The 27,662-nt window shown below is 47.1% G+C and overlaps 1 protein-coding gene across 2 annotated transcripts in view; it reads left to right on the forward strand.

Moving 5' to 3' along the window:
• The window catches only part of mpp7a (MAGUK p55 scaffold protein 7a), a 288,163-nt gene extending 269,584 nt beyond the window's left edge, over nucleotides 1–18,579 (forward strand). For both annotated transcript variants that reach the window (XM_046292386.1, XM_046292387.1), the window contains 3 exons: nucleotides 1–22; nucleotides 2,366–2,509; nucleotides 16,258–18,579. The exon at nucleotides 1–22 is cut by the window's left edge and continues 87 nt beyond it. In XM_046292386.1, coding sequence (XP_046148342.1) covers nucleotides 1–22; nucleotides 2,366–2,509; nucleotides 16,258–16,437 — 346 coding nt within the window. In that variant the 3' untranslated portion in view covers nucleotides 16,438–18,579. The remainder of the gene's footprint in view (nucleotides 23–2,365; nucleotides 2,510–16,257) is intronic.
• Nucleotides 18,580–27,662: the final 9,083 nt, after the last annotated feature.

Raw genomic sequence — 27,662 nt, forward strand, 5'->3', positions numbered from 1 at the left:
TCTACTGGACGTTCAGCCTCATGTGAGTTACACAAGTCCCTGACCCAGTCACAATCTTCCCTTTACCTCTACCCGCCATCTCTTCATTCGTTTCCTGTACCCTTCATTCCACCACTCCTTTTCCCTCCCAAATGTCCTTCCAACTCTCCCTTCATCCCTTCATCCCTCCATCCAAAAATATAAAAAGCAACATGCAATCATTTCAAAGATTTTACTGAGTTAACGTTTATATAAGGAAATTATTCCATTTAAATACATTCTATTGAATTCACATGACTGGGAATACAGATACCTTAAAAAATATAATTTAAAAGTAGGGGCGGTGATCAGAAAACCAGTCAGTATCTGGTGTGACCACCATATGCCTCATGCAGCACGACACATCTCCTTCACAGAGTTGATCAGGCTGGGGCCTGTGGAGTGTTGTCCCACTCCTCTTCAATGGCTGTTTGAAGCTGCTGGATATTGGTTGGAACTGGAACATGCTGTCAAACACGTTGATCCAGAGCATCCCAAACATGCTCAATGGGTGACATGTCTGGTGAGTATGCAGGCCATGGAAGAACTGGGACATTTTCATCATCATGGAATTGTGCACAGATCCTTGCGACATGTGGCTGTGCATGATCATGCTGAAACATGAGGTGATAGCGGCGGATGAATGACACGACAATGGGCCTCAGGATCTTGTCACGGTATCTCTGTGCATTCAAATTGCCATCAATAAAATGCAATTGTTCGTTGTCTGTAACTTATGCCTGCCCACACCATAACCCCACCACCACCATGGGCCACTCTGTTCATATTGTTGACATCAGCAAACCGCTCGCCAACACAACGCCATGCACGTGGTCTGCGGTTGTGAGGCTGGTTGGATGTACTGCCAGATTCTCTAAAGTAACTTTGGAAGCAGCTTATGGTAAATAAATGAACATTAAGTTTTCTGGCAAAAGCTCTGGTGGACATTCCTGCAGTCAGCTTGTCAATTGCGCATGCCATCAAAATGTGAGACATCTGTGGCATTGTGTTGTGTGAAAAAACTTCACATTTTAGAGTAGCCTTTAATTGTACCCAGCACAAGGTGCACCTGTGTAATGACCATGCTGTTTACTCAGCTTCTTGATATGCCACACCTGTCAGCTGGATGGATTATCTTGGTGAAGGAGAAATGCTCACTAACAGGGATGTAAACAGATTTGTGCAGAGAAATTAAGCATTTTGTGTGTCTGGAAAATGTCTGGGATCTTTTATTTCAGCTCATGAAATTTGGGGCCAATGTTGCGTTTATATTTCCACCTCTCTCTCTGCCTATCTCATGGAGGAATCTCATCCTTCAGGAGACTTCAGAGGCAGCGGTGGCTTTCTGCAGGCCATGGCTGCTTACAGGGTTACCAACCAAACCTGGCTTAAAGGGCCATTTTTAGCAGCAATTACTGCTAATGTTCCTTATTTGAAGATTTCCTCTTTGGCTTATGTGTCTGGGTGGTGGTGATGATCTGCCTTTCATAAGTGGCCTGTATGTCGCTGAAAGCCCACAAACCCCACAGTTTACAATCCTTTTACCCCAGGCCAAGCCTAGCACCCACCCTGCCGCAATCCTGCCTCGCACAGACACACTCTTGCCTGGGCCCCATAGGCATCCTCTGTTTGTTTTCTCTGAGTAAGTAATCTTATAGAGTCCGAAATACACTCTTATATAGATTACTGGCATGTTTTCGAACCATCTCTCCCTGATCAAGTGCCTCGTTAGCCCATGCTGTTTGTGTACATGTGTTTATATGTGCGTGCTCGCACGTGTCTATGCCTTTGTGCTCCCTTGTAGCTCTCTACCCCGCTCAGTAGTCAATCACATGAGTTTCATGTCAGCCTGGTGGTGTTGCAGAGCGAGGGATGTTGACTGGTCCCGTGCTGACCGGATGAAAGCTCTTCCCTCTGTGATGGAGATGAATGGTAGTCTAGCGCCACTTCCCTCCTGTCTTCTGCTCCTGTCTTCGTCTGGGTCCCAAGTGGCACCCTATTCCCTATCTAGTGCACCTAATAGGGAATAGGGTGTCATTTTGTACTATACCTCCGTACCGGCTCAGGGTTTCGAACCCGCTCAGCGGAACACAGCGAGAGGCCGTGGTATCGGGCCCAGAGGGAGGTGGACCGGCACCGGTTAACACTGCTCGGCTGCGGTTCAGTACACACACACTCACACACACTGTGTGCTACGTGTCAACGCGACCCAGCTGTGTAATGTGTCATCGCCTCTGCACTGTGACAGATGGAGATCTGGGTCTAATTCCACTCTGCGATATCTCCAGATAGATGAACCAGACACTCTCCTCTGCTAACTGTTTTCTCTCTTCTCTGTGTGTTGCAGACGATAAAGCACCTGAGGACGGCAGAGTTTAAACCTTATGTGGTGTTCGTGAAGCCGCCGCCCGTCGAGCGCCTGCGGGAGAGCAGACAGAACGCTAAGGTCATCCCAGGCAGGGACGACAAGGGATCTGCCAAATCATTCTCCGTAAGTCACGTCAGCAAAAACAATGAAACGTTTTCCTATTGTCAAGAGAAGAAACGTTTCACCTTGTCCAAAATCTGTGACAGAAAAGCCTTGCGCTTAAAAGTTTGCATCTTTTTGAAGTAAAAACAATGTCACACAACGTCAGAAAGTTGAAATGACTTGGTGACGTGGTGGGAAGGATCAAACTTGGTCCAGGGGTGTAAAAGTTCACACATTTTTGAAGAAGAGTACTCCTGTAAAACAGGCAGTTTTAGAACGTCAAACAACTCGTTTTTTATCCACCAAATGGATAATGATTGGCTAATTGCTTTGGAAGCACACTTCCCACTCAGACATCTCCAGTGAAAAGTGATGTGGTCTTTGTGTGTGTCACTGTGTGCGGGTGTGTAATGACACGTTATAAGGTAGGATCAAAGGTCATCGAGCAGTGTTCGTGTACCACATGACCAAGCTGTAGGGTTATCAGAAACACATCTAACACAAACTTTATCTGGCGCTCTGGGGGAGCTAGTTGTGGTGGTGAGGTCATATTTACTACCTACAGCTTTCTGTTGCAGGCTAGGGTGTATGTGTGCTTGCGTGCGTGCGTGTGCGAGCATTTGTGTGTGTGTGTGTGTGTGTGTGTGTGTGTGTGTGTGTGTGTGTGTGTGTGTGTGTGTGTGTGTGTGTGTGTGTGTGTGTGTGTGTGTGTGTGTGTGTGTGTGTGTGTGTGTGTGTGTGTGTGTGTGTGTGTGTGTGTGTGTGTGTGTGTGTGTGTGTGTGTGTGGTTGTGTGTGTTACACACCTTTCCTCCGCAGCAAGTCGCAGCTCACAGCCGGGCCCCACATGAAACCAATTAGCCGTGGTGCATTGCCGTGGTGGCGGCGTAGACGTGTGGCAGCTGATGGCTTTCCCAGCCCGCCGGGTCATCAGGTCCGGCGCTCGCGTGTCTCTCTCTCTCTCTCTCCGCTGGGCCACGCTACGGGCCAGGTCACAGCCACATGCCGGGCCGGGATGGAGTGATATGATGACGAGAGAGAGTGAGGGTGGGGGGGGAGAAAGAGGGAGAGGGAGGGGGGAGAAAGAAAGCGTGAGGGGGGAGAGAGAGTGGCTGTCATGTTGGAGGCGTGGAGGCTTTCCACGCGCCAGCGCTGAAGGTCGTGTCAACCGAGCTGGGGGAGGGGAGAAGAGGAGGAGGTGTAGACCGGCAGGTGCAGATCAGATCGGCTGGCGGCTCAGTGGGATGTCTGCCTCGGCCTTCGCGGCCCCGCAGGGCTCTGGGCCGCTCTCTGCCTTTCGTCTGTTCTCTCTCTCCATCTCTCCCTCAGTGTGTCTGCTCTTTTCAGCTCAGAGCATGAGGGCCTGCCCCAAATGGCTCCATATTCCCTATATAGTGCACTGTGGGCCCTGGTCAAAAGTAGTGCACTATTCAGAGAATAGGGAGCAATTTAGAGCGCCGCCTCAGCCCCACTTTGAGGTGTTACTCCACACATACCTCTGTGTTTTCACCATGACCTAACCTAACACACAGCCCAACGTGGCTCTGGAAAAGGACAGGGTTAGACACAGCCGCTCTTAACTCAGAACATCCTTCGTTGAGCCGTCACTGAGTTACACACTGCCGTCACTGTTTTAAACAGAGGGACAGCATCTCATCTTAAAATCATCCTTCAAGCATTGGATGATGACATAAATTCACCGGTCACCTCACTGATCTACAGACACAACGTATTAAAGTCAGAAGCATCACTTTGTCCCCCAGTCGTGTACAGACTACACATCTCTGAGGTCGCTGATATGTTTTTGTTTCATCTCAGTAAGACAGGGATTTCTTCCCGCCGAGCTCTTGGGCTAGAGGACAAAGGTAAACCGTTCCATCGTGCATGATGACGGCCATCCTGAGGGGTGAGAGGTCAAACAGAGAGAGGTCAGAGGTCATGCTATCGTCCTTTGTTTGTCCTTTGGGTGAAAGTAACCCTCTGCTCTCAGTATAACTCATGTGAACAGTGAGCAGTCGTTGCCAAAAACAGGGCAGACTTTGACATTGATTGCCCTGCCCTATAATACCTTTATTAGATCCAGAGTTCAGAGCTCAGGTAACACATCCAGCCCCAGCGTTTTATTTTGTTACCTGGTTGAAATATTTCCTGTTACCAAACCCTTTCTGTAACCTTTTCGGGAGATTGACAGACAGCGTTTTAAACCATCAGGTGCCAGCTATTAAAGAAAGAGAGACTTTGTTTGGTGGAAATGTCACTGCTGGATAATATTCTCCGTCTGCTATATTTCTTTCAGTCGAGACGAATGTTCGAGGCAGCAGGTCTGGTCATTGTCCCATCCAGACTACTGGAGAACAGACGTTTCATTGTTTTAACAGAGCCGTCTATGCTTTATGTTACCTGAATGCATTCATATCTGTTTTCAAATAGGGCTGACGTGAAATATGAGCCCAAAATCAGTTATGATACTGTAATACGATAATGAATATGTCCATATTCATATTCCTAGTAAGAGCAGTATAATAAGTAAAGGGTTCATGGGATAGCGCTACTTACTGATGTCTTACCTTTCCCTCTAGCCAAGCAATGACATTCTGTCTTCTTTGAGAGAGAGTAAATCAGGGACCTCTTGCCGAACCAGATCTGTTCTGATATTTTATATCATTTTAATACAGAGGGCAGGTGCATTTTATGGGTATGAATAAAAGCAGATTTTCCGTTGAGGGCCTGACCTCCGAGGGGATGGCCAAGAGACATCAGGACTGAGAGGAGACCTTATCCTGGCTCAGTACCATAGAGATCTCTCTCTGTTTCTCTGTTTCTCTGTTTCTCTCTCTCTCTCGGTCTCTGTTTCTCTTGGTCTCTTTCTGAATTTCAATTTAAGTCTCTCTCTCTCTGCCTTTGTTTCTCTCTCTCTCTGCCTCTGTATCTCTCTCACTCTGCCTCTGTATCTCTCTCACTCTGCCTCTGTATCTCTCTCTGTCTCTGTATCTCTCTCTCTCGGCTTCTGTATCTCTCTGTCTCTGTATCTCTCTCTCTGCTCTGTATCTCACTCTGCCTCTGTATCTCTCTCTGTCTCTGTATCTCTCTCGGTCTCTGTATCTCTCTCTCTCTGTATCTCTCTCTGTCTCTGTATCTCTCTCTGTATCTCTCTCTGGCTTCTGTATCTCTCTCTGTCTCTGTATCTCTCTCTCTCGGCCTCTGTATCTCTCTCTCTGCCTCTGTATCTCTCTCTCTCTCGGCTTCTGTATCTCTCTCTGTCTCTATCTCTCTCTCTCTGCTTCTGTATCTCTCTCTCTCTGTCTCTGTATCTCTCTCTCTCTCTGTATCTCTCTCTCTCTCTGTATCTCTCTCTGCCTCTGTATCTCTCTCTGCCTCTGTATCTCTCTCTGCCTCTGTTCTCTCTCTGCCTCTATCTTCTCTCTCTCTGTATCTATCTCTCTCTCTCTCTCTCTGCCTCTGTATCTCTCTCTCTCTCTGTATCTCTCTCTGCCTCTGTATCTCTCTCTGCCTCTGTATCTCTCTCTGCCTCTGTATCTCTCTCTGTCTCTGTATCTCTCTCTGCCTCTGTTTCTCTCTCTGCTCTCTCTGTATCTCTCTGCCTCTGTATCTCTCTCTGTATCTCTCTCTCTCTGTATCTCTCTCTCTCTGTCTCTGTATCTCTCTCTCTCGGCTTCTGTATCTCTCTCTCTCGGCTTCTGTATCTCTCTCGGTCTCTGTATCTCTCTCTCTGCCTCTGTATCTCTCTCTTCTGTATCTCTGTCTCTGTCTCTCAATCTCTCTCTCTCGGCTTCTGTATCTCGGTTTCTGTCTCTGTATCTCTCTCTCTCTCGGCTTCTGTATCTCTCTCTGTCTCTGTCTCTCTCTCGGTCTCTGTATCTCTCTCTCTGTATCTCTCTTTCTCTGCCTCTGTCTCTCTCTGTCTCTGTATCTCTCTCTCTCTGCCTCTGTATCTCTCTCTCTGTCTCTGTATCTCTGTCTCTGTATCTCTCTCTCTGCCTCTGTATCTCTCACTCTGCCTCTGTTTCTCTCTCTCTCTGCCTCTGTATCTCTCTCTCTGCCTCTGTATCTCTCTCTCTCTCGGTCTCTGTATCTCTCTCGGTCTCTGTATCTCTCTCTCTCGGCTTCTGTATCTCTCTCTGTCTCTGTATCTCTCTCTCTCGGCTTCTGTATCTCTCTCTCTCGGCTTCTGTATCTCTCTCTCTCTCGGTCTCTGTATCTCTCTCTCTCGGCTTCTGTATCTCTCTCTGTCTCTCTCTCTCTCTCGGCTTCTCTCTCTCTGTCTCTGTATCTCTCTCTCTCGGCTTCTGTATCTCTCTCTCTCTCGGTCTCTGTATCTCTCTCTCTGTATCTCTCTCTCTCGGCTTCTGTATCTCTCTCTGTCTCTATCTCTCTCTCTCTGCTTCTGTATCTCTCTCTCTCTCTCGGTCTCTGTATCTCTCTCTCTGCCACTGTATCTCTCTCTCTGCCTCTGTATCTCTCTCTCTGCCTCTGTATCTCTCTCTCTGCCTCTGTATCTCTCTCTGCATCTGTTTCTCCTCTGCCTCTGTATCTCCCTCTCTCTCTGCCTCTGTATCTCTCTCTCTCTCTTCTCTCTCTCTGCCTCTGTATCTCCTCTCTCTCTCTCTCTCTCTCTCTCTCTCTCTCTCTCTCTCTCTCTCTCTCTCTCTCTCTGCCTCTGTATCTCTCTCTGCCTCTGTATCTCTCTCTGCCTCTGTTTCTCTCTCTGCCTCTGTATCTCCCTCTCTCTCTCTCTCTCTCTGCCTCTGTATCTCTCTCTCTCTCTCTCTCTCTCTCTCTCTCTCTGCCTCTGTATCTCTCTCTCTCTGCCTCTGTATCTCTCTCTCTCTGCCTCTGTATCTCTCTCTCTCTGCCTCTGTATCTCTCTCTCTCTGCCACTGTATCTCTCTCTCTCTGCCACTGTATCTCTCTCTCTCTGCCACTGTATCTCTCTCTCTCTGCCTCTGTATCTCTCTCTCTCTGCCTCTGTATCTCTCTCTCTCTGCTTCTGTATCTCTTCTGTTCTCTCTCTCTCTCGGTCTCTGTATCTCTCTCACTCTGCCTCTGTATCTCTCTCTCTGCCTCTGTATCTCTCTGTCTCTGTTTCTCAATCTCTCTCTCGGTTTCTGTTTCTCGCTCTCTCTCTCTCGGTTTCTGTTTCTCTCTCTCTCTCTCTCGGCCTCTGTATCTCTCTGCCTCTGTATCTCTCTCGGTCTCTGTATCTCTCTCTCTCTCGGTCTCTGTATCTCTCTCTGCCTCTGTATCTCTCTTTCTCTGCCTCTGTCTCTCTCTCTCTCTGTCTCTGTATCTCTCTCTCTCTGCCTCTGTATCTCTCTCTCTGTCTCTGTATCTCTCTCTCTGTCTCTGTATCTCTCTCTCTCTCTGTCTCTGTATCTCTCTCTCTCTCTGCCTCTGTATCTCTCTCTCTGCCTCTGTTTCTCTCTCTCTCTGCCTCTGTATCTCTCTCTCTGCCTCTGTATCTCTTTCTCGGTCTCTGTATCTCTCTCTCGGTCTCTGTATCTCTCTCTCTGCCTCTGTATCTCTCTCTCGGTCTCTGTATCTCTCTCGGTCTCTGTATCTCTCTCGGTCTCTGTATCTCTCTCTCTCTCTCTCGGTCTCTGTATCTCTCTCGGTCTCTGTATCTCTCTCGGTCTCTGTATCTCTCTCTCTCTGCCTCTGTATCTCTCTCTCTCTGCCTCTGTATCTCTCTCACTCTGTCTCTGTATCTCTCTCTCTCTGCCTCTGTATCTCTCTCACTCTGCCTCTGTATCTCTCTCACTCTGCCTCTGTATCTCTCTCACTCTGCCTCTGTATCTCTCTCGGTCTCTGTATCTCTCTCTCTCTGTCTTTGTATCTCTCTCTCTCGGTCTCTGTATCTCTCTCTCTCGGTCTCTGTATCTCTCTCTCTCGGTCTTTGTATCTCTCTCACTCTGCCTCTGTATCTCTCTCACTCTGCCTCTGTATCTCTCTCACTCTGCCTCTGTATCTCTCTCTTTCTCTCGGTTTCTGTTTCTCGCTCTCTCTCTCTCGGCCTCTGTCTCTCTCTCTCTGCCTCTGTATCTCTCTCTCTCTGCCTCTGTATCTCTCTCTCTCTGCCTCTGTATCTCTCTCTCTCTGCCTCTGTATCTCTCTCTCACTCTCGGTCTCTGTATGTCTCTCTGCCTCTGTATCTCTCTCTCTCTCTCTGCCTCTGTATCTCTCTATCTCTGCCTCTGTATCTCTCTATCTCTGCCTCTGTATCTCTATCTCTGCCTCTGTATCTCTATCTCTGCCTCTGTATCTCTCTCTGTATCTCTCTCTGTATCTCTCTGTCTCTGTATCTCTCTCTCTCTCTGTCTCTGTATCTCTCTCTCTCTGCCTCTGTATCTCTCTCTCTCTGCCTCTGTATCTCTCTCTCTCTCTGTCTCTGTTTCTCAATATCTCTCTGTCTCTGTTTCTCAATCTCTCTCTGTCTCTGTTTCTCAATCTCTCTCGGTCTCTGTATCTCTCTCTCTCGGTCTCTGTATCTCTCTCACTCTGCCTCTGTATCTCTCTCACTCTGCCTCTGTATCTCTCTCACTCTGCCTCTGTATCTCTCTCACTCTGCCTCTGTATCTCTCTATCTCTGCCTCTGTATCTCTCTCTGTCTCTGTCTCTGTATCTCTCTCTGTCTCTGTATCTCTCTCTGTCTCTGTCTCTGTATCTGTCTCTGTCTCTGTATCTCTCTCTCTCTCTGTCTCTGTTTCTCAATCTCTCTCTGTCTCTGTTTCTCAATCTCTCTCTGTCTCTGTTTCTCAATCTCTCTCTGTCTCTGTATCTCTCTCTCTCGGTCTCTGTATCTCTCTCTCGGTCTCTGTATCTCTCTCACTCTGCCTCTGTATCTCTCTCACTCTGCCTCTGTATCTCTCTATCTCTGCCTCTGTATCTCTCTATCTCTGCCTCTGTATCTCTCTGTCTCTGTCTCTCTCTCTCTCGGCTTCTGTATCTCTCTCTCTCTCGGTCTCTGTATCTCTCTCTGTCTCTGTATCTCTCTCTCTCGGCTTCTGTATCTCTCTCTGTCTCTCTCTCTCTCTCGGCTTCTGTATCTCTCTCTGTCTCTGTATCTCTCTCTCTCGGCTTCTGTATCTCTCTCTCTCTCGGTCTCTGTATCTCTCTCTCTCGGCTTCTGTATCTCTCTCTGTCTCTATCTCTCTCTCTCTGCTTCTGTATCTCTCTCTCTCTCTCGGTCTCTGTATCTCTCTCTCTCTGCCACTGTATCTCTCTCTCTGCCTCTGTATCTCTCTCTGCCTCTGTATCTCTCTCTGCCGCTGTATCTCTCTCTGCCTCTGTTTCTCTCTCTGCCTCTGTATCTCTCTCTCTCTGCCTCTGTATCTCTCTCTCTCTCTCTCTCTCTCTCTCTCTCTCTCTCTCTCTCTCTCTCTCTCTCTCTCTCTCTGCCTCTGTATCTCTCTCTGCCTCTGTATCTCTCTCTGCCTCTGTATCTCTCTCTGCCTCTGTTTCTCTCTCTGCCTCTGTATCCCTCTCTCTCTCTCTCTCTGCCTCTGTATCTCTCTCTCTCTCTCTCTCTCTCTCGGTCTCTGTCTCTCTCTCTCTCTCTCTGCCTCTGTATCTCTCTCTCTGCCTCTGTATCTCTCTCTCTCTCTCTCTGCCTCTGTATCTCTCTCTCTCTGCCTCTGTATCTCTCTCTCTCTGCCACTGTATCTCTCTCTCTCTGCCACTGTATCTCTCTCTCTCTGCCTCTGTATCTCTCTCTCTCTGCCTCTGTATCTCTCTCTCGGCTTCTGTATCTCTCTCTCTCTCGGCTTCTGTATCTCTCTCTCTGTATCTCTCTCACTCTGCCTCTGTATCTCTCTCTCTGCCTCTGTATCTCTCTGTCTCTGTTTCTCAATCTCTCTCTCGGTTTCTGTTTCTCGCTCTCTCTCTCTCGGTTTCTGTTTCTCTCTCTCTCTCGGCCTCTGTATCTCTCTGCCTCTGTATCTCTCTCTCTCTCGGTCTCTGTATCTCTCTCTCTCTCGGTCTCTGTATCTCTCTCTGCCTCTGTATCTCTCTTTCTCTGCCTCTGTCTCTCTCTCTCTCTGTCTCTGTATCTCTCTCTCTCTGCCTCTGTATCTCTGTCTCTGTATCTCTCTCTCTGTCTCTGTATCTCTCTCTCTCTGCCTCTGTATCTCTCACTCTGCCTCTGTTTCTCTCTCTCTCTGCCTCTGTATCTCTCTCTCTGCCTCTGTATCTCTCTCTCGGTCTCTGTATCTCTCTCGGTCTCTGTATCTCTCTCGGTCTCTGTATCTCTCTCGGTCTCTGTATCTCTCTCTCTGCCTCTGTATCTCTCTCTCGGTCTCTGTATCTCTCTCGGTCTCTGTATCTCTCTCTCTCTGCCTCTGTATCTCTCTCTCTCTGCCTCTGTATCTCTCTCACTCTGTCTCTGTATCTCTCTCTCTCTGCCTCTGTATCTCTCTCACTCTGCCTCTGTATCTCTCTCACTCTGTATCTCTCTCTCTCTCTCTCGGTCTCTGTATCTCTCTCGGTCTCTGTATCTCTCTCGGTCTCTGTATCTCTCTCGGTCTCTGTATCTCTCTCTCTGCCTCTGTATCTCTCTCTCGGTCTCTGTATCTCTCTCGGTCTCTGTATCTCTCTCTCTCTCTCTCGGTCTCTGTATCTCTCTCGGTCTCTGTATCTCTCTCGGTCTCTGTATCTCTCTCTCTCTGCCTCTGTATCTCTCTCTCTCTGCCTCTGTATCTCTCTCACTCTGTCTCTGTATCTCTCTCTCTCTGCCTCTGTATCTCTCTCTCTCTGCCTCTGTATCTCTCTCTCGGTCTCTGTATCTCTCTCGGTCTCTGTATCTCTCTCTCTCTCGGTCTCTGTATCTCTCTCGGTCTCTGTATCTCTCTCGGTCTCTGTATCTCTCTCACTCTGCCTCTGTATCTCTCTCTCGGTCTCTGTATCTCTCTCGGTCTCTGTATCTCTCTCGGTCTCTGTATCTCTCTCGGTCTCTGTATCTCTCTCACTCTGCCTCTGTATCTCTCTCTCGGTCTCTGTATCTCTCTCGGTCTCTGTATCTCTCTCTCTCTCGGTCTCTGTATCTCTCTCGGTCTCTGTATCTCTCTCTCTCTCGGTCTCTGTATCTCTCTCTGTATCTGTATCTCTCTCTCTCACTCTGTATCTGTATCTCTCTCACTCTGTCTCTGTATCTCTCTCTCTCACTCTGCCTCTGTATCTCTCTCACTCTGCCTCTGTATCTCTCTCACTCTGTCTCTGTATCTCTCTCACTCTGTCTCTGTATCTCTCTCACTCTGCCTCTGTATCTCTCTCACTCTGCCTCTGTATCTCTCTCACTCTGCCTCTGTATCTCTCTCACTCTGCCTCTGTATCTCTCTCACTCTGCCTCATCTCTCTGTCTCTGTATCTCTCTCGGTCTCTGTATCTCTCCTGTCTCTGTATCTTCTCTGGTCTCTAATCTCTCTCGGTCTCTGTATCTCTCTCTCTCGGTCTTTGTATCTCTATTCCCTGCGTAGTCTCTGCCTCTGTATCTCTCTCACTCTGCCTCTATCTCTCTCACTCTGCCTCTGTATCTCTCTCACTCTGCCTCTGTATCTCTCTCTCTCTCTCTCGGTTTCTGTTTCTCGCTCTCTCTCTCTCGGCCTCTGTCTCTCTCTCTCTGCCTCTGTATCTCTCTCTCTCTCTCTGCCTCTGTATCTCTCTCTCTCTGCCTCTGTATCTCTCTCTCACTCTCGGTCTCTGTATGTCTCTCTGCCTCTGTATCTCTCTCTCTCTCTGTCTCTGTATCTCTCTATCTCTGCCTCTGTATCTCTCTATCTCGGTCTCTGTATCTCTCTCTGTCTCTGTATCTCTCTCTGCCTCATCTCTCTGTCTCTGTATCTCTCTATCTCTGCCTCTGTATCTCTCTATCAGGTCTCTGTATCTCTCTCTGTCTCTGTATCTCTCTCTGTCTCTGTATCTCTCTCTGCCTCTGTATCTCTCTCTCACTCTCGGTCTCTGTATGTCTCTCTGCCTCTGTATCTCTCTCTCTCTCTGTCTCTGTATCTCTCTATCTCTGCCTCTGTATCTCTCTATCTCGGTCTCTGTATCTCTCTCTGTCTCTGTATCTCTCTCTGCCTCTGTATCTCTCTCTCTCTCTGTCTCTGTATCTCTCTATCTCTGCCTCTGTATCTCTCTATCTCGGTCTCTGTATCTCTCTCTGTCTCTGTATCTCTCTCTGTCTCTGTATCTCTCTCTGTCTCTGTATCTCTCTCTGCCTCTGTATCTCTCTCTCACTCTCGGTCTCTGTATGTCTCTCTGCCTCTGTATCTCTCTCTCTCTCTGTCTCTGTATCTCTCTATCTCGGTCTCTGTATCTCTCTCTGTCTCTGTATCTCTCTCTGTCTCTGTCTCTGTATCTCTCTCTGTCTCTGTCTCTGTATCTCTCTCTGTCTCTGTCTCTGTCTCAATCTCTCTCTGTCTCTGTTTCTCAATCTCTCTCTGTCTCTGTTTCTCAATCTCTCTCTGTCTCTGTTTCTCAATCTCTCTCTGTCTCACTCTGCCTCTGTATCTCTCTCACTCTGCCTCTGTATCTCTCTATCTCTGCCTCTGTATCTCTCTATCTCTGCCTCTGTCTCTGTCTCTCTCTCTCTCTCTGCCTCTGTATCTCTCTCTCTCGGTCTCTGTTTCTCGCTCTCTCTCTCGGTCTCTGTTTCTCGCTCTCTCTCTCGGTCTCTGTTTCTCTTCCTCAATTCAATTTAAGTTTTCTATCTGTCTCTCTTTCTCTCTCGGTCTCTGTCAGGTCTTTCTCTTTTTCTCTTTCCCCATAATGGCCTGCTATGGCCATAGAGAGGGAGACTTGCCACGTCATGGACACTGACCGCCTGGTTGACATAGAAACGGCATACACAGCGTCTCTAGGGCTTCTTCTGTCCATGTCCACCCCACCGTCCTGTTGCCAGTTCCTGGTCTAATGTCCAAAGGGTTGGAGAGCTGCTGGTAGTGTGTCCCAAATGGCACCCTATTCCCTGCGTAGTGCACTACTTTTGACCAGAGCCCTATGGGTATCGGGTGCCATTTAGGAGCACCCTGGGTCACTGTGTCCACGTCCAACCTCCATCCTTCCCAAAGGCTGACCACAGAGGAAGGTTACCAAGGGTCAACAGCCTTGGATCACCGGAGGGAATATATGGTGTACGGACGGACCGAGCCACTTCAACTTCCTCTCAGCCCTGACCAACAAACCTCCTGCTCCCTCATCAACCTCTTCCCTTCCTCCCAGACGGAGGAGGATAAAGCCATCATGTCTTCTCTCAAAAGACAATAGGCCGTGAGATAATGTGGGTGGATTTATTACTGCCTTGTACAGTAGACCGTGAACACAGTGGAAGAGAAAGCTGTACGAGGGCTGTGTCGGAGGCAGAGTGGTATGTTTGTACAGTAGACAGTGAACACAGTGGAAGAGAAAGCTGTACGAGGGCTGTGTCGGAGGCAGAGTGGTATGTTTGTACAGTAGACAGTGAACACAGTGGAAGAGAAAGCTGTACAAGGGCTGTGTCGGAGGCAGAGTGGTATGTTTGTACAGTAGACAGTGAACACAGTGGAAGAGAAAGCTGTACGAGGGCTGTGTCGGAGGCAGAGTGGTATGTTTGTACAGTAGACAGTGAACACAGTGGAAGAGAAAGCTGTACGAGGGCTGTGTCGGAGGCAGAGTGGTATGTTTGCGGAGACTGGCTTGAAAACGAGTTATTGTCGTGTCATGGCGACGGTTTAATTTTAGCTGCACAACTAATCAACTATGAGGTGGAAAACCGCGAGCCGCGAGTAACTCCTGGCTCGGAGCTGTTTGGCTGACAAAAAGGAGACATTCTAAAATTGTAGATTTTAATGAGTTTGTGTGTGAATTTGTGTGTGTGCGCATTTCCATCAGTATGTGTGTCTGTATTCCTGCCTATGAATGTGTCTGTATATATGTATTTATATTTGTGTGTTTGGCAGAGTCAGTGGAGATCTGAAGCTCAGTATTCCTCTAGTAAAAGGAGCTAGCTAAATGTAGCTAGCCGCTCTAACCCTGCCATGTTCCCTGGGTTTGAGGCTGGAATGGACCAGGCCATATAAACATATCACCGTGCAGTATAATACCATGCCATCAGAGAGGGGAAACTGTGAGGAGGTAGCTAGCCTGGTCCCAGATCTATGTGTGCTGTCTTGCCAACTCCATTCATGACAGTGACCATAGGAGTTGCAAAACAGCACAAGCAGATCTGGGACCAAGCTAGCGGTGAGGCCAGGAGTTGTATAGCTACTAGGTTCATGTGCCCAAGCCATTTCCATTTCTGAAGCCCTCCCATTTTTAATGCCTTGTCCACAAGCAGTCTTTGGCCTGTCTCCATAAAACCAAAGTGGCATGTATCAATTATGGACCTTCTACTTGCTTTGGCAGTTATAGATATGTTTAGTATTTTTCCGTTTTAAGGAATATTTCATTTCTCTTCTGAATCAGATCGGCTAATGAGGAAATAATGAAAATTCCTTGAGGTTTTGGACTCTGTGTGTTACGGTTTTGTAAAGTGTGTGTCCTTCACTTGTTTGGGTCAGTCTGTTTATCTGTGTTAATGGCTGTTATGTTTGTTTATGTGTATGTCTCTGTCTTCCATGAGATTCTCACTTACTAATGCCCTTTAGTCTTCATAGGCCATCGACAAAAGCTTGTCCCGAAGATAAGCAGAAATTAGATGCCTGTTTCTCTCAAAATGGACAGTAAAATATACAGTTTTAGGTACACCCATCTAGTACCGGGTCAGACCCCACTTTGCCTACAGAACAGCCTGAATTCTTTGGGACATGGACATGTTGCTCTGTTGGTATCAAGGGACCTAACGTGTGCCAGGAAAACATTCCCCACACCATTACACCACCGCCACCAGCCTGTACCGTTGACACCAGGCAGGATGGGTCCATGGACTCACGCTGCTTACCCCAAATCCTGACTCAGCCATCAGCATGACGCAACAGGAACCGAGATTCGTCGGACCAGGCAATGTTTTTCCACTCCTCAATTGTCCTCAATTGCCCACTGTTGGTAATCACGTGCCCACTGTTGGTAATCACGTGCCCACTGTTGGTAATCACGTGTCCACTGGAGCCACTTCTTGTTTGTAAGTGATTTAGCCCATCCGTGACAAGGACCGATGAGTTGTGTGTTTCCGAGATGCCGTTCTGCACACCACTGTTGTACTGCGCTGTTATTTGTCTGTTTGTGGGCCGCCTGTTAGCTTGTATGATTCTTGCCATTCTCCTTCGACCTCTGTCATCAACCAGCTGTTTTCACCCACAGGACTGACGCTGACTGGATGTGTTTTTGTTTGTCTCGCCGTTCTCAGTAAACCCTAGTCACTGTCATGCGTGGAAAGCCAAGGAGGCCAGCCGTCTCTTAGATACTGGAACCGGTGTGCCTGGCACACAGTCGTTTACTGTAGGTCACTCGTTTTGCCCATTCTAACATTCAATTAAACAGTAACTGAATGCCTCGATGCCTGTGTGCCTGTTTTATGTATATCAGAAAAGTGAGTACACCCCTCACATTTTTGTAAATTTTTGAGTATATCTTTTCATGTGACAACACTGAAGAAATGACACTTTGCTACAATGTAAAGTAGTGAGTGTACAGCCTGTATAACAGTGTAAATTTGCTGTCCCCTCAAAATAACTCAACACACAGCCATTAATGTCTAAACTGCTGGCAACAAAAGTGAGTACACCCCTAAGTGAAAATGTCTGCTGAGTGTATATTTTATTCCATTCTATTCTTGTCCAACAGGAGGAGGACTTCCTGGAGATGGTGAGCACCGCCCAGCAGATGGAAAGCCAGCACGGCCACCTGTTTGAGAAGATCATTGTCAACGACGACCTGACGGCGGCATTCACCGAGCTGAAGGTGGCTCTGAAGAAGGTGGAGACTGACACGCACTGGGTCCCCATCAGCTGGACTCACTCCTGAGAGCCACAGAGAAAGAGTGAAATACCGTTTGGAGAAAGAAGGATATAAAAAAGGGGAGGGCTTTTTAATGAAGTTGGTTCTATGTCCACTGTGTAGGTGGTGGGTGCTGTCGGGTTTAGGATGGATCGTAACACAGCTGGACAGCAGAGTGGGCTGACTTGATGTGTGTCCCAAATGGCACCCTATTCCCTATATAGTGCACTGCTTTGTGAAAGTACTTTCCAAATAGGGAGTAGAGTGCCATTTGGGACGAAACCTGTGTCTCTGTCTGGGTCTTCCTCTGGGCCCTGTCTAGCTCAGTCATCATGCAACACGCTGGACATCTGAGGGTGGAGCTGGTCTGATCTGGTTCTAGACCGCTGCACTGTCTTCTCATCAGATCGGTGTGACTGCCCATCAGTGCTGTGCCAGAACGTACTGTAACTTCGGACTCCTTCCTTCGTGTGTTTTTAACATTAGTTCATAGAAACCTAAGGGATTTGTATTGTTCTGTGGATGGTGGGTGGTTTGTATATTAATGCAGAGTGGGGGAACAGATGAAAATGTTTTTTTTGCCTTCAAGTCTTAAACTCAGCTTGGGTCCAAAACGGCACCCTATTCCCTATGTATTGCACTTGTTTTGACCAGGGCCCATAGGGGATGGGGTGCCATTTCAGACACAGCCTCAAACTCAGATAAACGTTTCCCTTGTGATTTCTAACGCTTCCATAGTCTGCTACACCAAGGTATCAAAGCAAAAACATGGCAGGGACAGTACACTCAAAAAACGGCAACAACAGGTGTCATTTTATTTAAGATAAATTAATATATTTGAATATTTTTCTGCAGTTTTATATATAACATATCTATTGCATCATCTGTAGGGAAGCATCATGACACTGTCAGCTACAACCTGAGGTGATTTCTGATGTTACTTTGACGTTGGAAGTTCTTTCAGTCAGTGTTATGTCGTCGCACCTCAAATTCCCAAGGTCCTACTTACACCGCGTGTATTTTAAATGGCAAGCTATTCTGTGTACTGTGCACTACTTTTGACCAGAGCCCAATGAGCCCTGGTTAAAAGGAAATAGGGTGCCATTTGGGACACAGCCTAGGTGTTTTCTCATTTTATTTTAGGGGCTTTTTTAAATGTAAAGCCCTCCACCCTGCCCCACTCATGATTGTGCCCAGGCAGCATAACAGTTTGCTATTTCAACCAGCAGACGTTGGCTTGTCGGTTGTAAGTCAAATGTTCTCAATCTAGTATAATTAGGGTGGAGTTAGCGTTATTTTACCCTCATAAAACAGGCCTAAAACCAGGAACCTAATAGAGGGGTCCATGGCGCTAGTAGATTTACAACAGACAGAAACACAAAGTAGCTGATTTTAACTTAGCAAGGTTTAGGTTATATAGAGAGAGGTTAGAGGCGCTAGTTATTTGCAGGATTCCTCCACCCCTCTTTTTCTAAACCTCCTGTCTATCCCTCTACCATGTTCCTCCTATACAGTATGCTGGCTGTATCCCAGACTAGAGCCTGTCTTCGATTGTTTGATGAGAGAATATTTATGTATACCATATCTAGGGTTGCGAAATTGCTGGGTGCAGTGACCTCAGTGCCCCTATGATCTCTCTCGGTCTCTCTCCGGGATTTCACACTCTCACATCACCAATCATGTGGCGTTAGTTCGTTAGCTCTGTGTCGAGCTAAGGTCATCATGAGTCATGACGATGCACCAGAGCGATCTCGCTGTCTGTCTGGTGTCTCTTCTCTTTTACAGCAGGTTTCCCTCTTATCCCTCGCTTCCTTTATCCCAGTGTTTTTGTTCATTTCAAATGTTCTTAGTATCGCAGATACACCTGTTCTGTATTTTTCTGATTATCAGGAGATGGTGTATCTATTTAAACAAATATATTTGTTTGCGGTTTAGCCACTACAATACCATGTTTATCTACACTACAGGTTTAACCCTCTAGTTTCCTCATTCTTTTCTTTCATGTTTATATGATGTTAGGTTCATATTTACCCTCCAGCCAGCCGTATCAGAGTTCTGTCTGTGCAGATATTGTCCTTCTGACTGTACATTCAATTACTGTGAGGCAAATTGTGTGATTTCACTTTTTTCTTTTTATTTGTACATTTTATATAAAAATATTAAACCAAATGTGTATTTTTCTAAGATGCTAGTAACCAGTATGGAGAACTAGAGTTTGTAATATGGCAAGTGAATGATGATTGTAGCCATGAGTTCATTTTCCTCTCATAGGATCACGACAGTGACATGGGACGCTTGGGGTTGTCACAATCTTGTATGCGTAGAATTTGTTTCTGAGCCATTTAGCGCAACTTTCGCTCGCAGTTCTATTTACACTTGTGTAAATAGAACTGAGAATGTGTCCCAAAAGGCACCCTATTCCCTTAATAGTGCACTACTTTTGATTATAGTGGTGCACTATGTCAGGAATAAGGTGTCATTTGGGATGTAACCCCTTATGGAAAATCGCATGATTCCACATGTGGTGATCTCACACATGAAGTTTCACATGTTGATTTCCACATGTAAAATCACGTGAAACCATGTGTTTTTCTCACACTTCACTAGAGGCTGTTTGCCTACTAATCTCACTACAACCCCCCTCCATGTCGCTGATCACTACTTTGTTTCCTGATCACTACTTTGTTTGCTAGATCCTTCTCCCTCCTGTATCATGTCTTTGCCTCTTCGACACTACTCTCGTCCCTTTCCGCATCCTTTGACTGTCCCCTTTCCTCCCAGCCGGCTCAACCTTCACCCTCATGCTCCGTGGCTTAGTGACCTACTGCTTGCCTACAGAACAGGGCCCCAACAGCATCTTAAGGCTAAGTTTATCGTTAGAACATTTGTTAAATCTCTGAACTGTTTCCCCGAAACTGTTGCACTTGAAAACACTAATCGAACGCCTGCCTCAAACCACTCGTGTAACGGCTAACAGCGATAGATACTTTTTTGCCCTCCCGCGTCACTTTATAGACACAAGATCTCAGCCAAACATAGAATCACATAATTTATCTGTCTCTCTGTGACCACTGATATCTTCAGAACAAAGTTGGCTGCAAATACAAAGTTGCCAATGTCCTTGCAATTGATACAAACAAGTGACATATAATTTTTTTTTTAAAGATGACTGCATTAAAATATAAACAGTAGGCTATATGCCTATTTCAATCATATTGAAAACATTACATTTTCAATCAATTTATTTATATGTTGCTTCTTGTAGGCACTTTCTGTATTTGCCTCTATATATTTCATCATGTGTAGCCTAACGTGCGCAATGATGTGCCAAATCTGTAATTGTGTGCATGTTCATTGGGTAAGCATTATAATAAGCCGCCTCAATAGTTGCAGCCGTAGGTGGTAATAACTCTCTAGGAGGTGACCGTTTGTCAGTTTTGTGAAAAAATGATAATGTTAAAGAAAGATTTGAATGGAGAAAGCTGGCCCGAGAGCAGCACAGCATTTCTTTAGATCCTATCCGTTTTAGACTCCTGCCTTAACGATGCACTTAGCGACCTTTCTCTTTGCGTCATTTTTTGTGGGAAACATGTTACATATTCGGCCGTTGTAGGAAAGATGCATTGTTAAAACACTCGTAAGGGAAACTAAACATTCGGAGGACCTATCATCCTTCCACTCCCTCCTCTCAACCTTCTCTTCCTCCGTCTCTGCTGCTAAAACCGCTTTCTACCACTTCACATTTTAAGCTTCTGCCTCTAACCCTAGGACACTCTTCTCCACCTTCTCCTCCCTCCTTTAATCCTCCACCTCCCACCCCTCCCTCCTCCCTCTCTGCGCATGACTTTGGAGAAAAAAAAGGTTGACATCCGCTCCTCATTCACTCAGCCTACTGAGCCCACTGATCCCACTCCCATAGTACTACCCTAGACCTTGGCCTCTTTCTCCCCTCTCTCCAGATGAAATCCTGAGACAAGTGATGTCCGGCTGCCCAACAACCTGCCCACTTGACCCTATCCCCTTCTCCCTTCTCCAGACCATCTCTGGGGACCTCCCGTTCTTCACTTCCCTCATCAACTCATCCCTGAACACTCGCTCCCCTCAAGAAACCAACACTCAACCTCTCTGACGTCAAAAACTACAGACCAGTATCGCTTCTTTTCTGTCGAAAACACTTGAGCGTGACGTCTCTCTCGTTATCTCTCTCAGAATGGTCTTCTTGACCCTAACCAGTCAGGCTTCAAGGTGGCTCACTCAACTGAGACCGCTCTCCTCTGTGTCACAGAGGGTCCACGCTCTGCCAAAGATGACTGTCCTCTGTTCATCCTCCTAGATCTATCTGCTGCCTTAGACACCGTGAACCATCAGATCTTCCTCTCCACCTCCTCAGGGCTGGGCGTCTCAGGTTCTGCACACTCCTGGATTGCATCCTACCTGGCAGGCTGATCCTACCAGGTGGAGTGGAGAAGAGTTGTCTGCACCACATGCTCTCACTTCTGGTGTCCCCCAGGGCTCGGCTCTAGGCCCTTTTCTCTTTACACCAAGACTCTTGCCTCTGTCATATCCTCACATGGTCTCTCCTATCACTGCTATGTGGATGGCGCTCAACTACTCTTCTCCTTCCTCCCCTTCTGACACCCAAGTGGCGACACACCTGTGTACCTGCCAGAGATCTCAGCTTGGATTTCGGCCCACCACCTCAAGCCAAAAACAGACAAAACAGAACTGCTCTTACTCCCTCTCCCAAAGTGCAAAGAATCCCGGCGTGACCCTGGACAGCACCCTGTCATTCAAACATCAAAGTAGTGACTCACTCCTGCAGGTAGAGTACAACCTTTCCTCACACAGGATGTGGCGCAGGTCCTACTCCCATCTAGACTCCTGCAACTATGTTTGCTGTGCTTTCCGCTTGTGCCATCAAACCTTTGCAACTTATCCAGAATGCTTCAGCCAGCCTGTTGTTCAACCTTCATAAGTTCTCCCTTGTCACACGACTCCTCTACACACTCCAATGGCTTCCAGTCAAAGCTCATCTTGAAGACCCTGGTGCTTGCCTACAGAGAGGCAAGGGGAGCTGCCCCTCCTTACCTTCTGGCTATGCTCAAACTCTACATCCCAACCCGAGCACTCTGCTCCGCCACCTCTGGTCTCTTGGCTCTCCCACCCCTACAGGAGGGCAGCTCCCACTCAGCCCAGTCAAAGCTTGTCTCTGTCCTGGTACCCCAATGGTGGAGCAAGCTTCCCCCTAAAGTCAGGACAGCGGAGAACCTGCCCATTTCCCACCTGCACTGACTTTGCTGATAAATACTTTGTTGGCAGAAAATGTACTTGATAAGATTCTGATATGTTGTCTTCTCGCCTAGCTATTTTAAGATGCATGCACTAATTGTAAGTCAAATCAAAGTGTATTTGTCACATGTGCCGAATTCAACAGGTGTAGACCATACAATGAAATGCTTACTTACAAGCCCTTAACCATCAATGCAGTATATCAAATGTAGTACTTCACATGTGATGATATTTCACATGTGGATTTTCACGTGGTTACCTGACTTTTGTGGATTGAAATTTTCATGTGAGATTTCACAGGTGAAACCCTGTAAATGAGTCATTTTGATACAGTGTTTTTAACGTATATTTTAGACACACTTTGAAATACAGTACCAGTCAAAAGTTTGGACACACCTTCTCATTCCAGGGTTTTCCTTCATATTTTCTCTTCTACCATGTCGAAAATTGTACAAATAAATAAAAACCCTTGAATGAGTAGGTCTAAACGTTGGACTGGTGTGGAGCAGCTACAGATTGACCCTTTAAGTCTATTAAAAGTGTGAGTTTGAGTATATGTCCATTAGGCCTATGGATTTATTTATTTTTATCAGCATGAATTAGATTGAACACTAAAAGCCCCACCTATATTCCATAGGCTTGGATCTGCACTATGCAGCTGTTGCAGGAGCATTATTTTTCACTCACTGTCCACTGGTTTCAAAAACAGTGATTGATAGGCAGCTTACAATTCTTGAATTCAAACATTATTGGGTTCAAATACACATTTTAGGTTTGGGAACAGCCATCCACAACAACCACAATCTGTAAGGTGCAAATAGCTGGTTAGCAGATGTTATTGTGAGTGTAGCGGAATGCTTGTGCTTCTAGATCCAACAGTGCAGCAGTATCTATCAATCAATTTCAATCAAATTTTATTTATATAGCCCTTCGTACATCAGCTGATATCTCAGTGCTGTACAGAACCCAGCCTAAAACCCCAAACAGCAAGCAATGCAGGTGTTTTTATCTAACCGGTAATATCTAACAATTCCACAACCACATCTAATACACACAATCTAGTAAAGGAAAACCTAATATCTAACCGGTAATATCTAACAATTCCACAACAACATCTAATACACACAATCTAGTAAAGGAAAACCTAATATCTAACCGGTAATATCTAACAATTCCACAACAACATCTAATACACACAATCTACTAAAGGAAAACCTAATATCTAACCGGTAATATCTAACAATTCCACAACAAAACCTAATACACACATTCTAGTAAAGGAATGGGATGAGAATATATAAGTATAAAATATATGGATGAGCAGCGATAGAGCGGCTAAGATGCATAGATAGTAAAGAATAGATAGTGAAGGATACAGTACATACATATGAGATGAGATATGTGAACATTCTTCAAGTGGCATTATTAAAGTGACTAGTGTTCCATTTATTCAAGTGGCCAATGATATCAAGTCTGTAGGGTAGGCAGCCGCCTCTCTGTGCTAGTGGTGGCTGTTTAACAATCTGATGGCCTTGAGATAGAAGCTGTTTTTCAGTCTCTCAGTCTCAGCTCTGATGCACCTGTACTGACCTTGTCCTTGATTTTTATTTTTTTTGCCTTCCTGTGACATCGGGTGAGAGAGCAGCAGTGTGATTCACATCAGTGCATTATGTAGATATCAATAACTTGTGCCTTTTTTCAATGCTGATTTGAATGTCATACAGGAAACAGAGAAGTGTCAAAAAATGTTCTGCAAAACATCCTTTCGGAATTTAGAAGTCATCCTCGAAGTAATCATCTAGTTTTTCTCAAATATTTGGAATCTGATTACAATATTTTTGCTGGTAACGTAACTGATTACAGTTACCGCTTTTTTTTGTAATCCCTTACGTGTAAAGGATTACATGTAATCAGTTACTCCCCAACCCTGCACATACACTACAGTCACAACACACAGGCCTCCTTTTTATCCCTAGAATTTCTTAGCAAACAGCTGGAGGCAGGGCTTTCTCCTATAGAGCTCCATTTTTATGGAATGGTCTGCCTGTCCACGTGAGAGACGCAGACTCTGTCTCGACCTTTAAGTCTTTACTGAAGACAATTGAGTGTAGTCTGACCAAGGGGTGCGAAGGTGAACAGCAAGACACTGGAGCGACGAACCGCCCTTGCTGGCTGCCCCCTCTGCACTGGGATTCTCTGCCTCTGACCTTATTACGGGGGCTTAATCACTGGCTTACTAGTGCTCTTCCGTGCCGTCCCAAGGAGGGATGCTTCACCGGTTTTTCCATGAAAGCATACATGAAATGAGTTGCAAAATGAATCGGAAATATTGTCAAGACGTTGACAAGGTTATAAATAATGATTTTTAATTGAAATAATAATTGTCTCCTTCAAACTTTGCTTTCGTCAAAGATTCCTCCATTTGCAGCAATTACAGCCTTGCAGACCTTTTGGCATTCTAGTTGTCAATATGTTGAAGAGATTTCACCCCGTGCTTCCTGAAGCACCTCCCACAAGTTGGATTGGCTTGATGGGCGCTTCAAATTGCTCCCACAACAGCTCAATAGGTTTGAGATCCGGTGACTGTGCTGGCCACCCCATTATAGACAGAATATCAGCTGACTGCTTCTACCCTAAATAGTTATTGCATAGTTTGGAGCTGTGCTTTGGGTCATTGTCCTGTTGTAGTAGGAAATTGGCTCCAATTAAGCGCCATCCACAGGGTATATGGCATGGCGTTGCAAAATGGAGTGATGGCCTTCCTTCTTCAAGATCCCTTTTACCCTGTACAAATATCCCACTTTACCACCACCAAAGCACCCCCAGACCTTCACATTGCCTCCGCCATGTTTGACAGATGGCGTCAAGCACTCCTCCAGTATCTTTTGTTCTTCTTTGTGATCCGAACACCTCAAACTTAGATTAGTCTGTCCATAGCACTTTGTTCCAGTCTTCCTCTGTCCAGTGTCTGTGTTCTTTTGCACATCTTAATCTTTTCTTTTTATTGGCCAGTCTGAGATATGGCTTTTTCTTTGCATCCCGGAGTCGCCTCTCCTCTTTCTATTCTGGTTAGGGCCAGTTTGCGCTATTCTGTGAAGGGAGTAGTACACAGCGTTGTACGAGATCTTCATGTTTCTTGGCAATTTCTCACATGGAATAGCCTTCATTTCTCAGAACAAGAATAGACTGACGAGATTCATAAGAAAGTGCTGTTTCTGTAATCAAATCCACAAATGCTGATGCTCCAGATACTCAACTAGTCCAAAGAAGGCCAGTTTTATTGCTTCTTTAATCAGGACAACAGTTTTCACCTGTGCTAACATAATTGCAAAAGGGTTTTCTAATGATCAATTAGCCTTTTAAAATGATAAACTTAGATTAGCTAACACAACATGCTGTTGGAACACAGGAGTGATGGCTGCTGATAATGGGCTTCTGTACGCCTATGTAGATATTCCATTAAAAATCTGCTGTTTATAGCGACAACAGTCTTTTACAACATTAACAATGTCTACACTTTATTTCTGATCAGTTTGATGTTATTTTAATGGACAAAAAATGTGCTTTTCTTTCAAAAACAAGGACATTTCAAAGTGACCCCAAACTTTTGAACTGTAGTGTCTATCCTGCCTGGTCGGACGGGGCCACTCTCTTTCTCTCGACCTGCTGTCTCGACCTCTGAATGACCCTGCTGGTCATCTATGAACATTGTTCTTCAAGATGTTCAAATCTGCTATTAATGGCCATGTACTATGTCCAACCAGCACAAACAGAAGAGGACTGGCCACCCCTCAGAGCCTGGTTCCTCTCTAGGTTTCTTCCTAGGTTCCTGCCTTTCTCAGTAGTTTTTCCTAGCCACCGTGCTTCTACATCTGCATTACTTTCCGTTTAGGGTTTCAGGCTGGGTTTCTGTACAGCACTTTGTGACATCAGCTGATGTAAGAAGGGCTTTAAAAAATAAATTTGATTGAAACCTGATTGAAGGGTGACAAGGAGGAAAGAGGTGGCTGGAGACATGCCGAGGGAGGAGTGGGGGAGGAGAGAGGTGGCTGGAGACATGCCGAGGGAGGAGTGGGGGAGGAGAGAGGTGGCTGGAGACATGCCGAGGGAGGAATGGGGGAGGAGAGAGGTGGCTGGAGACATGCCGAGGGAGGAGTGGGGGAGGAGAGAGGTGGCTGGAGACATGCAGAGGGAGGAGTGGGGGAGGAGAGAGGTGGCTGGAGACATGCCGAGGGAGGAGTGGAGGAGGAGAGAGGTGGCTGGAGACATGCCGAGGGAGGAGTGGGGGAAGAGAGGTGGCTGGAGACATGCCGAGGGAGGAGTGGGGGAGGAGAGAGGTGGCTGGAGACATGCCGAGGGAGGAGTGGGGGAAGAGAGAGGTGGCTGGAGACATGCCGAGGGAGGAGTGGGGGAGGAAAGAGATGGCTGGAGACATGCAGGGGGAGGAGAGAGGTGGCTGGAGACATGCCGAGGGAGGAGTGGGGAGGAGAGAGATGGCTGGAGACATGCTGGGGGAGGAGAGAGGTGGCTGGAGACATGCCGAGGGAGGAGTGGGGGAAGAGAGAGGTGGCTGGAGACATGCCGAGGGAGGAGTGGGGGAGGAGAGAGGTGGCTGGAGACATGCCGAGGGAGGAGTGGGGGAGGAAAGAGGTGGCTGGAGACATGCTGGGGGAGGAGAGAGGTGGCTGGAGACATGCCGAGGGAGGAGTGGGGGGAGGAGAGAGGTGGCTGGTGACATGCCGAGGGAGGAGTGGGGGAGGAGAGAGGTGGCTGGAGACATGCTGGGGGGGGGGGATGCTGGGGGAGAGAGAGGTGGCTGGAGACATGCCGAGGGAGGAGTGGGGGAAGAGAGAGGTGGCTGGAGAAATGCCGAGGGAGGAGTGGGGGAGGAGAGAGGTGGCTGGAGACATGCCGAGGGAGGAGTGGGGGAGGAGAGAGGTGGCTGGAGACATGCTGAGGGAGGAGAGAGGTGGCTGGAGACATGCTGGGGGAGGAGAGAGGTGGCTGGAGACATGCCGAGGGAGGAGTGGGGGAGGAGAGAGGTGGCTGGAGACATGCTGGGGGAGGAGAGCGGTGGCTGGAGACATGCCGAGGGAGGAGTGGGGGAAGAGAGAGGTGGCTGGAGACATGCTGGGGGAGGAGAGAGGTGGCTGGAGACATGCCGAGGGAGGAGTGGGGGAAGAGAGAGGTGGCTGGAGACATGCCGAGGGAGGAGTGGGGGAAGGTCAGGGAGAGGTAATGGTACTCTGTGAGGAGGCCAAGAGGAAGGGCTGAAAACAGTTTTCAGGAGGACTCACTGTCCTCTTCCCCTTAATTGGAAATAAGGAGTGACTCACTCACTTACTTACCAGGCTCCACAGTACTGGGATGCGTCCTAAATGGCACCCTATTCCCTTTATAGTGCACGTCTTTGACCAGGGCACGTAGGGTAGTATAGTAGTGCACTTTAAAGGGAATAGGGTGCCATTTTGGACTCAATACTGTAAGGGGGGACATGACAAGGTGCTGGAGCTGGCCTGTCATGTCAGGCTTTAGAGGTAAGAGTGAGAGAGAGCGGGAACGAGACAGAGAGGGAGACTGAGAGAAAGAGGGAAGAAGACAGAGTTCCACTTTGGTGTTACCTTCCAAAAGCCATCAAGCTCAATGGTCCATGTTTAACAGCAGAAAAATACCGCCTCACATCGTCCCTTGGGCGTGGGAAACTAGAGCCGTGGGAGCGCGGGCCCAGTGACAGGTAAGAAAGGTTTTGAGAGACTTCTAAGTAAAGCGCTGACTTTACTTCCATTTCCCTCCACGTCAACAGTTACGTTAACGGTGCCCACTGTCTGGGGTGCGCCTTTATATTCCCTTTATAGTGTACTACTTTTGACTAGGGCCAGACAGGTTGCAGACACTGTTTGGGGCCTGCTGGCTAGCTCTCCTGGGTAAAAATGTCCCTCTCTTTCCAGCCTGCAATGAGCCAA

Source organism: Oncorhynchus gorbuscha, linkage group LG12 (genome assembly GCF_021184085.1).
Source record: "Oncorhynchus gorbuscha isolate QuinsamMale2020 ecotype Even-year linkage group LG12, OgorEven_v1.0, whole genome shotgun sequence".
Taxonomy (NCBI): domain Eukaryota; kingdom Metazoa; phylum Chordata; class Actinopteri; order Salmoniformes; family Salmonidae; genus Oncorhynchus; species Oncorhynchus gorbuscha.